The 12,479-nt window shown below is 34.9% G+C and overlaps 1 protein-coding gene across 5 annotated transcripts in view; it reads left to right on the plus strand.

The window, feature by feature from the left end:
* The window catches only part of LOC111426115 (puratrophin-1-like), a 170,086-nt gene that overhangs the window by 46,972 nt on the left and 110,635 nt on the right, over positions 1 to 12,479 (plus strand). For all 5 annotated transcript variants that reach the window (XM_023060494.2, XM_023060484.2, XM_023060502.2 and 2 more), the window contains one exon: positions 6,692 to 7,282. In XM_023060494.2, coding sequence (XP_022916262.2) covers positions 6,692 to 7,282 — 591 coding nt within the window. The remainder of the gene's footprint in view (positions 1 to 6,691; positions 7,283 to 12,479) is intronic.

Here is a 12,479-nt window from a genome sequence, read left to right on the forward strand (position 1 = left end):
ATGACATCATCAGAGTATAACCTACTGTAGTTGTGTTCTAGCTTTTTTTCTTCCTACTGTAAGTCGTTTCAGATGGTTAGTGTATGATAAATTTGCTTTTTGTTCTTGTATATTTGGTCATACAAGATTGAAAGTTAGAAGCCAGTCTCTTCTAGTTCTCGACCAATTTGCGCTATGCGATCATCCGGGTGTTTGTGAGCCTTTCGATCATTTTCTTTCTTCTGTTTTTTGCTGTTTCCATTATGTCTACTGCTTCAACATCTTTCCTCAAGTCGTTTCTCATTCACAGTGTGTTCTATCAAAAACTCTGTGTCTAATAACTTAGTCAGAGACTGCAAATGAAGTGGAACCAATGGGACAAATAAACAAGTCTTTAAACTGAATTTTCATTACAAAATTAATCCAATCTTCGCAAGTAAAAATGTGAATGGAGCATTTTTGGTTAATTTTTACTTCCTCATAGTACAATAAAGGTGCTCTGTGAATCCCAAAAATTATATTTCTTACCATGTTCGAACTATATTTTGAATAGTTATAACTATAATTAAATTATGTGAAAGTGTTTATTTTATTATAAAACACCACGCAATGAAAGTCGACGATTTGAGTGCAACTTGATATCGTGAAGTACAATACATAATTTTTAATCGCTTGAGGGTTTTTCTTTCTTTCTATAAGAAACTACAATAACAGTTATGGTTATGAGAATTATTACGGTTGCACAAAGAGAGGTCATTGAGTTCCCCAGGCTGATGTTGTGACTGCTTCTGAATTCACCGAGTTTCTTGTCTAACTCCGTGAAATTGATTATTCCTTCGTCACCGAGTTCTTGCAAATGGCGCAAAATTTTTGATTTTTGGTGGTGCGATGACCTTCTTTTCCTAAATGGATTAAAAACAATAGTCACGTTTCACATCGACTTTCAATGATCTTGAGTGGTATATCTAGTGATAAGAATAAGTCTAAATAATTTATAGACTTTTATAACTTTTTACTGATGTAGATGCAATAAAGTAATGGTCGCATACAAAAAATTACAGCAACCTAGAGGATTTTTAAATTCTTCGTAACAATTTCCTGTATTATGAAATATTTGCTTAAGCGGAGTGTTATGCGTTTTGTTATGTTTGCATTAAGTCATTATCAAAAGTGCATCAAGGGAATTCTCAACAAAGTATCTGTGTAGACTGCATGCAGATTTCTTAAAAAGTTTACATCATCTCCTAACTTTCGTTATCACCTTGTTGTTGTTAAGTCAAGTCTGCATCAATACTGCATCTTGAAGTGCATAAAGATATAATCGTTAATAATAACTGGTTACATATACTCATCATGACAAAATCTTACTGCAGTTTGGTATTGCTTGATGACTGATTAAGTGAATTTATATATCTAACAGATCATCGACTATAATTTTGTATTTTTGATTATTAATTTTATAAAGCGAATGACTCATACATATAAAACTATATGTTTCAAAATGTATTTAGTTCTCAGGTCGCTCTCGTTCTTATTACGCCACCCACACCGGATGACAAATGCCTTCGCCTAAACAATGCGCGGTCCAGGGGGTCGTGTAGCAATAATTCCGTCTCGGTCGCGGATTAATTTCCTCTTAGCCGGGTTTCATAAGGCCCGTCGTGACCGTCGACAGGTCTGGCCCCTATTAGGGCCCTCGGCAAGCGCAATTAAAAGCGCTCTCCGAACGGGGTCACCGGGTCGGACATTGCCGAGAAAACTCCACGTTCGTTTATTATTCGGGCGTTCGTTTTTAATTACCTCAACGGTTGTTGTACTTGTATCGGAATGATAATTTATCTTCTAAAAGTACTTTTCAAGAAATCCGACAATTAAATATTACAAGCTTTTCCAGACTAATTTTTTTTTATTCTAAAAATAATTTAATTGGGTGAAAAAATCTTGGCATGTCACCCAATAAGATTATTAACCCAGTTGCGTATTCGATATAATAAAAAGCGACGCAAGAAGCATAATTAAGGTCCGTTCGTGAAATTCCACCCGGTTTAGGGTCGGCATTGATTGCAAGAAGGCCGCGATCGTCCTCGGAGAAAGCCCCAAAACGAATTATTAAATATAAATTGACGATGCGACCTTCGATTTCGCCGTATACGGCACTTTAATAATGAAGCCCCGCGGGATATTTAATTCCATCGGCGATTAATAAATAAATACCGTCGAGGATTCCTGCTTACCGCGTGTTTCTCGTCCTTTAGTTGCTATTTCAAGAAGTAAAACACGTTTGCTTACATTTAAACAAGAACTCAAACAAGATTCATTGCATGTTTTTGTATAAAATTAATTTAGGAATAAAAAATTTTAAATTAGAAATTTAAAAATAAACATATTTTATGTACATCAGCGATTCTTAAACTGTGTTCCGCGAACCCTGGGGTTCCGTGTAGAACACTTAAGGGTTCCGTGAATCGTACGTGATACTTTTTACATAACATCAGCTTCAATGTCTAGCTATTTAAAAAAAAACACTGACATCGATACAAATCAAAGCACCCCAAAAGAAAATAATCCAGTTATAAATGCTTCTACAAGTGCACTAAGTGTACTAGAAAACATAGGAGGTATGATGAAAATTATATATCCTTAGGATTTATCAACAGTAATGCTAATCCGCAGTGTATTATATGCAGCAAAGTTCTTCCAAATAGCTCTATTGCTCCAGCTAAGATGTGTCGACATTTGGAATCTGTTCATGGGGATCTTAATGAAAAAAATTTTGAATTTTTCAAGCGAAAGTGTGACGAATTTGTTAAGTTAAAAACATTTATGCTTCAAACCACAAAAACGAAGCAACTGAGGCTTCTTACTTGGTCAGTTCAACGCGGTGAAGCCTACTCAATTGCGGAAAATCTTATAAACCTAGCGTTATGGAGATGGTAAAATGTATGTTAGATGAAAAATCAGCAGAAGAAATAGGTAAGATCCCACTATCGAATGACACGATAGCTCAGCGCATCAGAAATTTAGTAACCAATATAAAGAATGCGCTTACTTTTCGCCTGAAATCATGCAAATTTGCATTACAAATGGACGCATCTACCGATGTAGCTGGACTCGCAATATTAATTATCATCGTTAGGTACCAGCATGAAAACGCGATATCAGAGGATCTTCTGTTATGCAAATCTCTACCAACACGCACTACTGGACTAGAAATATTTAGTCTCCTAAATTCTTTTCTTTAGACAATGAAATATCATGAGACAACTGCATCGATATCTATACAGATAAAGCAAAAGCCATGAGTGGCACAATTAATGGAGCTGTACAGCTTATTAAAAATATCGCCAAAAACTGTTTTACAGTCACTGTATGCTACATAGGTAGGCACTTGGTGCAAAGAAATTATGCCCCAGTTACAGTGTTGTTAAATACCCGGGTATTTATTTTCAAGGGAAAATTCCCTGGATATATACCCTGGGATATTTACCCAAGATGGGTATTTAGAGGTATTTATAAAATTTGATTTAAATTGAGTTAATGGCAGTTTTGCAAGTACTTCAAGAATACAGAGTCCATTATCGATACACCAAACTTATTTATAACAAGAATGCTACAATGAGCGTGGGGTAAGACAAGGCGATATAATGTTGAACCCAAATTGTTTATCACAGTCCTGGAGAGTGCATTTAAATAACTGGATTGGACTCAAAAAGGTATAAAAATTGATAGCAATACCTAAGTAATTTGCGCTACACGGACGATATAGTCCTTATTTCGGATATCCTTGGAGCGATGAAACTGATGCTGAACGTATACAAATCTTGTTCCAAGCTGTAACATCAATATTGGTGATGATGAATATTCCATCTAGAGTACTTTCGATGGTATGTTATTAATCTCTGATGCCTTTCCATATTTTGCCGCAGAGATTGCGTTTTGAACCTCACTGATTGATATAGGTTGAATGACACTATCCTTTCTTTGGTGTGACGGACTGCTGTCTGTTTCCAAATTAGTTTCTCTATGCTTAATAGGTTTTGGAAATAATTTTTTCAAATGTCATTCATTTCACTATCACATATTATTTTTCCTGTTCATCTCAGCATAGAGCTGTGTGCGATTTGTGCCTTTGTCTTAACTATCTAACAAATTTATACACATTCCTGGTGTTATTAGCTTTAAAGTGTACATATATTTTGGGAAAGTTTATATTTTCACTACCGACCATTCTCGTTTACGTAATACTCTTCGAAAATATTTAACGATTTCTTTAATGCTTGAAAAACAACTTTGAATGTCCTGAATTGAGTATAAGTCTAATATTAATGACTAAATTCAGTTTTTATGCTTCGTTAATTCTTGTAGTTTCATTCTTTTCTAGTCATATTGCACTTCCATCAAATCCAAGATTCCAAGATCCATGAGATTGTTGATTTCCAATTGAAAATTAAGTAGTTCGTTTAAGATCTTATTATTCTTCTTTTTTATTCAGGTTGTAACCTGTTTACGCATCATTCATGGTGTTTCATTAGAGCTGGAAATCCAACTTCCTGGTCTCCCGGGATCTCTTTCTAGCTAATCTTTGGTCTCTTTTGTCTTAATCAGCCAGGTTTCTTCCATTCTTTGGAAGTATTCATAAATTTTTTTTATTTTTCCCCTAGCAAATCTCATGACATATCCGAATCCACAAAATTCTCTTACAATTTTGTTCCTAAGTCTGTCTTTTCTTGTCTCTTCCACTATTGTTCTTAAAGTACTCATCTCAGTTGGTTCGCATTGCAGCCATATATCTTGGCCATGAGGTTCGTGTATCGAGAGATAATAATCAAAGGCAGCCTACAGGAAACTTAGGGACATCTTCATGGGCGATATTCCTGTATATTTGAAAAGAAAGGCTTTCAACCAATGCGTGGTTCCTCTTTTGGTTATGACATACGGTTCCGAAACTTTAACATTAACGGTGGCCATTACCAGGAGGCTCAAAGTAACGCAAAGAAAGATGGAGAGGTGGATTCTGGGTATAACTCTGAGGGACCACATACGAAATGAAGACCTACGAAGAAGAACTGGCGCAAATGATGCGGTCAACATTGTGGCAAAGCTCAAGTGGAACTGGGCGGATCATCGTCGCAAGAATGAAGAATGAGCAGTGGTTACCTGATTATAATACGTCTTCGATCGTTGACAATTCCTCGTCTTCAACGCCTATTTCATCATGTTCCTCTACATTTTTGTCCGAATCTGTTATATTTTTACTTGTATCACTTTTGTATGTACTGTTTGGGTATTTACCCTAGGCCGGGGTAAATACCCAGATAAATACCCATTTTATAAATACCTACCCCCCGGGTATTTACCCAGCGCCCATCACTGCCCAGTTATAAGAGGGCTCTCGATGAGGTGGTCAAAATCATTAACTTCATAAACACACTTACATACTGAAGTCAAATAGTTGTCACGAGGAACGATACTAACCCGTTTTGTTTAAACTAAGGGACGAAGTACGTGCTTTTTTAGAACATAATTTCGAATTGAAAAATCAATTATTTGATAAAAATTGGCTGCTTAAAATTACATGTGTAAGCGACATTTTTACGAAGATCAATAATCTTAATTTAACACTTCAGAGCAAACAGGTAAATGTATTTACTGTTATCGAAAAAGTTCTTGCTTTCAAGATGGAATTTTGGATAATTTGTGTGCGCTCCAATAAATATGATAGCTTCCCAACTATAAAAGACTTTTTGGTAGAGGAAAAAGATTGAAATGGGGCAGACATTTATTGAAGAAGTTCTTCAACACCTGAAAGGTTTGAGTGAAGCTTTTAATAAATATTTTTCGAATGACAGACGAATTAAATATCAACAAGAACTGTGGAGTAAAAACCCAGTCATTATCAATACACGACCTTCAACCATAGTTGCAAGAAAAATTTAAATCAATGCCGTTAGTACAATTTTGGTGTAGTTTGAAAGGTGAATATCCTCAATTGTCGGAAAAGGGCCTGTTGGCACTTTTACCTACTACATATATGTGCGAAATGGGATTCTCAGCTTATGTGTCGACAAAAAATAAATATCGCAACAAACTTGACGCCGAACTTGATATGAAAATTCAAATTTCATCCATAAAGCTTAATATTAAGTATATCTGCGGTAACAAAAAGCAGCGCCACTCTTCCCATTAAACGTTATTTTAATAATCCTTGTATTAATTTTGAAGCAAATAAATATTATTTAACATAACTCTAATTATTAAATGATAACAGGGATTCCACGATAAATCTGGTCATTAATAAGGGTTCCACTCATCAAAAAGTTTAAGAAACGCTGATGTACATTATTAATTTATTTGGTGAAACTATAAGATGTAACTTTAATCTTTTTCATCTGTATAGGACTAATAAGAAACCTGTCTTATTTTGTTTTTGCAAGTGAAAATACGATTTACAATCACCATTATATGGCGTGCATAAACCGGGAGGATATTAACTTATAATTACCGGTGCGCTCCCGTAGGATATTGCAAACGTTTACTACCGATTTGATTTACGTTCTAGTGCCATAGGAAAGTCCACCGCCCTTCTGGCGATTAGAAAATTCCAACCACCATCTGGACTCACGTCCTAAAACGTATCCATCAATAATTAGAACGTAAATCATTCCGAGAATTGTACACCACTATAGTCTTGTTTTTTTTTTTTGTATTTCAGGTGACCCCAACCGGTCGTCATTGCCTCACTTACGATGAAGAATCTTGGAAACCAGCCTCTGACGACTCTAAATCGAATTCCAAAGAAAATTCTCCGGATTTGCCAAAAACAGAGAGCAGTAAACAAAGCAAGACGAAGCGAGTTAAAAATTATTTGAAAAAATGTAAAAATGCCTTGGGAAATAATAGATCGTCAGCTGATATCACGACCAGCGTGGAATATTCATCTTCGTCGTGGTACGTTGAGGATCATTTAAATGAAGGGGAAGTGAATGAAATTCAAGAGGATTTCCAAGAAGTTCGATTGATCGATGAGGAATTACGTAACAAGAAGGAGAAGGCTTTAGTCGTGGAAGTGACGGCTCCGATTAGTAAAAGCTCTGAGGAGGGTAAAAGTTTTACTAAGGCGGAAAGTTCGGAGAGTTTAAGATGGATACAAAATCGAATTTTGGATAAAGTGTCTTCTCCTCACTTGCCTGAAGTGCAAGAGATGGTTGAGGGCGTACAAGAAAATAACACATTTATTTCTTCTGACGATTCGACAAAAGAAGAGGATGGTGGTAGTCGATGTGGGGATTTTGACGGATTAGAGGTGAGTTACTTAATCCTAAATAGATGAAAGGGAAGATAAAGATTTTAAAGAATGATCGCAGAACGCGCCGGTTTCGCCAATTGGCGGAGTGAAACAAAGAACTATTATGAGCAACAATTTTCTAGCAGATATCCGATAAGAGAAAAACGAACCGCCGGCGTCGTGTGCACCAGATCTCCTATCTTCTCTTCCGCCGGCATGTTTGCGTGGTTTTGCGAATTCACTTTCTAATTGACGTGATAAGTCAGCGCGAACAAACGTGAGACCACATGATTAAGAAAAAATAAAACTATTTAATGTATTCTTAAAATTTTTTATCTCAATTATAATCACTGATAAGAATAGCAATCTAGATAAAGACTCTTAGTAAATAAACTGTTTGTTATGTAATTCGACCCGTAACGATTCAATTAATCTAAAACCAACGCAGTCTTTTGCATAATACAGTTCAATTTTGTAATTTCAATCGGTGCTTCGGCTCTCTCACAAGCGGCGTGCCTCGCATAGTTACTTGCCTGCAACCTGCATTCCGCCCACGTGAAGAACTGCGACTTCCAAACAGCAATACGCCCAATGGTACAGAAACCTAACAATCTGCTCTACCGTGCTCTCCCGTTCGTTATAATCGATATCTAATCGCTTCGCGAAATGCGAGAGCACGTACGCGTCTCCTTTTACCTTTACAACCGTATCCAAGACGATAAATTCCAATAGGTAACTATACAAAGGAATGATATCCGATATTGTAGTTTCCTCGTTTCATATTAAAAAAAATTCGATATTAAAAAAAATCATTATAACAAATTAGATTCACTTTAACAATTAATTTCCAGGATCAACAGGTCGTATTTTATCATTACATAACCTCAGCCCTACGTAATAAAACGCCCTCTTTTAATCCTTTTCTTTGCTTGGTTACATGGATCCCCCTTTAATGTTAATAAATCAAGAGTTCCGACGTCGGCAAATGCCGAACTTCGTAATTCATTTAAGAACGCCGACGTCTGGCCTAAATACTTTAATTCGTTACCAGCGTGGCACAAAATATAATTTATGCGAGCAACGGCCACCAGCACGCCCATGATATCCTCCTGGCTTTAATAAATTTAATTCCGCGTTATTTATGCGCCCACATCAAATAATGACCGTATAAATTTATTATTCAAACACTACCGGGTCCTTGGTCCATTGTTATGGATGATTTATTGGCCGCATTGGTTGGTAGCCAGGTTGGAAATTTTGGGTGGCAACTTTCTGTTAGGTAATTTTTTATGTAATAAGTTTTATGTTGGTTATTAGACAATGCGGAAACGGCATCTGCACGACCTAAATTTAATTTCACCTGTCGTTCATGTTAATCATTCAGCTTGAGGCTATGACCTCCTCCTCGATATGACTGAAGAGATATACTTCCGTCTAGATTTCCCACAGCTGATACCATTTTCCAACTGGTAAAAGTGATCCATTGTCGACCACGGCCGGTCACGACGAAAAACACAACCGCCCCATTTAAAAGTTCTTTGATGTTATTGACGTTCATTCATCCGTGATGAATTTTTGTCATCGCAAAGCCGCGACTCGGTCGTGATTCATTACTTCATTACTTTCTTCCCATGTAGAGAGAATTTCCGGAAGCGCAGATAGTTTTATCTACAACGGAAATTGGTGGTACGTCTTTAGTCAATATGACTGGTCTCTTCATTCTCGGCCGATGCCCATCAGCGAACCACTGTTATGGGAACAGTTTAAGTGCTATTGTGCCATCTAACGACTATCGAAAGAGAAAGTTTTACATATTAGGGATTTATCTGTTATTATTGGAATTGTCAGTGTGACGATTATTATTCAGAGGTCGTGAGAGGTTTTCCTTATTGGTGTTTATCGATACGTTAAAGTAATTTCTCTTAAATTGTTACTTACTGCAAAACACGACTTACCTAACGTATGTAGAGATTCTCACAATTTGTTAGTACCTACATATCAACTATAATAAACAAGAAGACTTAAGTATAGAATCTAATCTATTCATTTTATAGTATACAAGTATACAATATAATTTTGAAATAAAAATTTTATAAACGGGTGAATAATTTTTATATTGTTAATTTTAAAAATTGATGAAACGTTTTTTTTCCATAGAGTTTAAAAATAAATGATGCCTTTTTAATATTTATAGAGAATCTACATGCTTCACCTGCGATCTAAGGTGCTCAAGCACTATAATTTATCTATGCGTCTATATTTTCATGTTTTCTCATTCGAAAGCTTATTTCTTGGACAATATGACAATATGAGTGGAAATGCCTGATTAGAAATTTCTTTCAAATTCCGTTAAAACATCAAAATAATGTATAAAATTACCTTTCTTAAGTAGTCATAATTCGGAAACCCAGTAAAATGCATCCTTTCATCGAAAACACAAAATACCCAGTCTTATTTTTTTTTTCATCGTGGAGTATTAAGTTTGTTTGAGCTCAATACCGTCCTCTCTATTGTTGTTGTCCTTGTTACGATAAGTTTCTATAGCTTTTCTGGTTATTCTTTGGGAGTTGTGGTTGTTGCTTCCCTATCGAGTTTCTTTATCCGACATTCGATGTTCCATCCCTGTTTACAAAACAGTGTGTACTTAGTAGATACTGGAACTTTTCACGGAAGATTATCTTTTGCTACCAGTAGTGCGTTCCGTAGTGATTGTTTCAAATCTCACCATAATTTTGTCCTTCTTCAATCGCCTGGCTATACGTTACATTAAATTTAAATCAAAAGGTCATCACATCTGTACTTATCTATTGATTTTTGCTATTTTCTGGTTAATCATTTGGAGTACGTCCTTTAAGTATTTGTTTTTTCAAAATATATGCATTCCATAATTTCCTTTGATTAACAGTGCGAATTTTGAACATTTTTTTATTATCGGGTCACTTAGTCGTTAGTGTAGCGTCATCAAGTTCACAAAAGCTACCAAAGAGTAATAATATGATTAATGATTTATGCATTTTACAAATATTTATGCCATTACCCTGAATCTCTTAGAGATCTTCCTTTTGAAATAACTCCAGAATAGTTTGCGTCCCCAAGTTATTGTTATTGGATCCAACCCCAACCCATAATATTTGAAAACGTTTATATTGTTTTCGATTATATGGGTACACTGTTGCGACACTCGCTAATATAGTTATATTTCTTCACAATTCATTATTCTATTACACATCTTCATATGCCAAAGATCCTAACATTTTTGAAGTTCATTAATGGAAGTCTGGACACGTCATCAAAATTGGAGAAGAAATCATGTGGATTTTATATTATCTAAGACTACATTACTTTCATCGATCCAAAGAAATTTTCAGGGTTGCTTTAAGTAAGCAGTAATAGTAAGTATTATCGTGGAAACATTATGAACCTCTTTATCCAAGATGCCATACCCAACGTAAAACGAACATCACGCACAGGTTTAGGTACAGGATTATTGCGATGACCGTCACCTTTTCAGGATCATAACGTAGATATCTTAAATAATAAGATAGTCCTAAAGTGAAACAATCTACAAAGAATTGCAAACGCAGCCTAAGTCTCGACTCGTTGCCAACAGGAATCTGCTAATAGGCCATTTTAATATCCAGTGAGGACAAGATCCTAATTTTACGTAATTTATTTAAGGTGGTTGAAACAAAATATATTTCTCCGTATCCTCTATTAATGTTGGTTTTACAATCTCATACGTTCTGAGTGGCGTTTGGTATACTACTAGAGTAGGAGTTAAAGATTTTTGGAGATTGCTATAACTGTTAACGAAAAGTGACAACAACCAAATTCTATTTATGTAGGTAATAATAAATCAAATTCCTGAAATTAAAAAAAAAACTACAAACAGAACAATCATTGAGTCAGTTGTATCTATACAGTATGTGTAAGCTCTAATCAAATAACATTCCAATTGAGAATATGAAGAATAACTGACTAACTATCTTTTTGTCTTTACAGTTGCATACATAATTGTGATAGTACATGTATGCAGAGTATGCAACTGTAAAACCCAAAAATATGGAATATCTAAACGCCGTTAAAATTTATCAGATTTCACGACCTTCCTTATAGCAAAAATTTGAAAATGCACCTGTGCAGCACTTTATTTTAATTAAGAATAAATATTACAGAGTACTAGGACAAGATGTTAAGTGCCTTGCTTTTCAGTTAACAAATTAGAACAAATTTCATAGCCGTTTTTGCATCAACCAGCAGGAAAGATTAACTAAAACTATTTTTGAAACGAGATTTGGGAATAGTTAGCTTAAGACCGTACTTCACCATCAATTTAATATTACTTATTATTAGAAGAAGTTATGGAGTAAGGTTTGTCTACTCCTCAAATGTTAATTTTATTCAAAGTTGATTGTGCATAATACTTTAAATCTTTAGTGACTCTTTGATATTAGTGCAAATGCAAGAAACAATCTTTCGGCATCTGATTGGATACAAATGGAAGCATTTACTATTTGATTTAATTACTTTAAAGCAAACAAAAAGTTCTCTTCTTATCATAGACGGACAGCACGCTCACACCCGTAATTTCGTTGTCGTACTGTTTGCAAAAAAAGTCTTTGTAACTATTTTATGTCTACGTAACAACATATACATTTCAACCTCTAAACAAAATCGTGATGGGCCAAAAATGAAGAAATAAGGATTTTCCTACAAATTTATAAACGCACTGCTACTTAGTATGATGTAAACAAAACGTTTGAAAGAGCCTATTTGAAAATACAAACAGATGAGGAAACTCTAAATGGATTTGCAGCATTTATTCGATAATAAAGTACTTGTTTAGAAACGATGATAATAAATCTATTAATTCACTACGATGAAACATTTCTTATTATAAACGATTCATATGTTTTTATTATCATCGAGATAAAAGTCATCAAGGTTTCATAAAAACTGGAAATCTGAGGAGTAGAATGTTTGCATAGTTCCATAATATATCTCGATTAGTTGTTTTTGATTAGTAGAACTTCTATATTAAATGAATCTAACTAGGAAACAAACAATTTTTTGAAAACTTTGCCATTTAAAAGGATTTAAATGAATATAAGATTTTTGAGAAATTTTTTAACTCAATCGTAATTTCTGGCAATCACCAAGTTTTCATGAATTTACATGAAAAAATTCACGCAAAATTTGTGAGATACAAACTTTT

This window comes from Onthophagus taurus, chromosome 2, assembly GCF_036711975.1.
Source record: "Onthophagus taurus isolate NC chromosome 2, IU_Otau_3.0, whole genome shotgun sequence".
NCBI classification, from domain to species: Eukaryota; Metazoa; Arthropoda; class Insecta; order Coleoptera; family Scarabaeidae; genus Onthophagus; species Onthophagus taurus.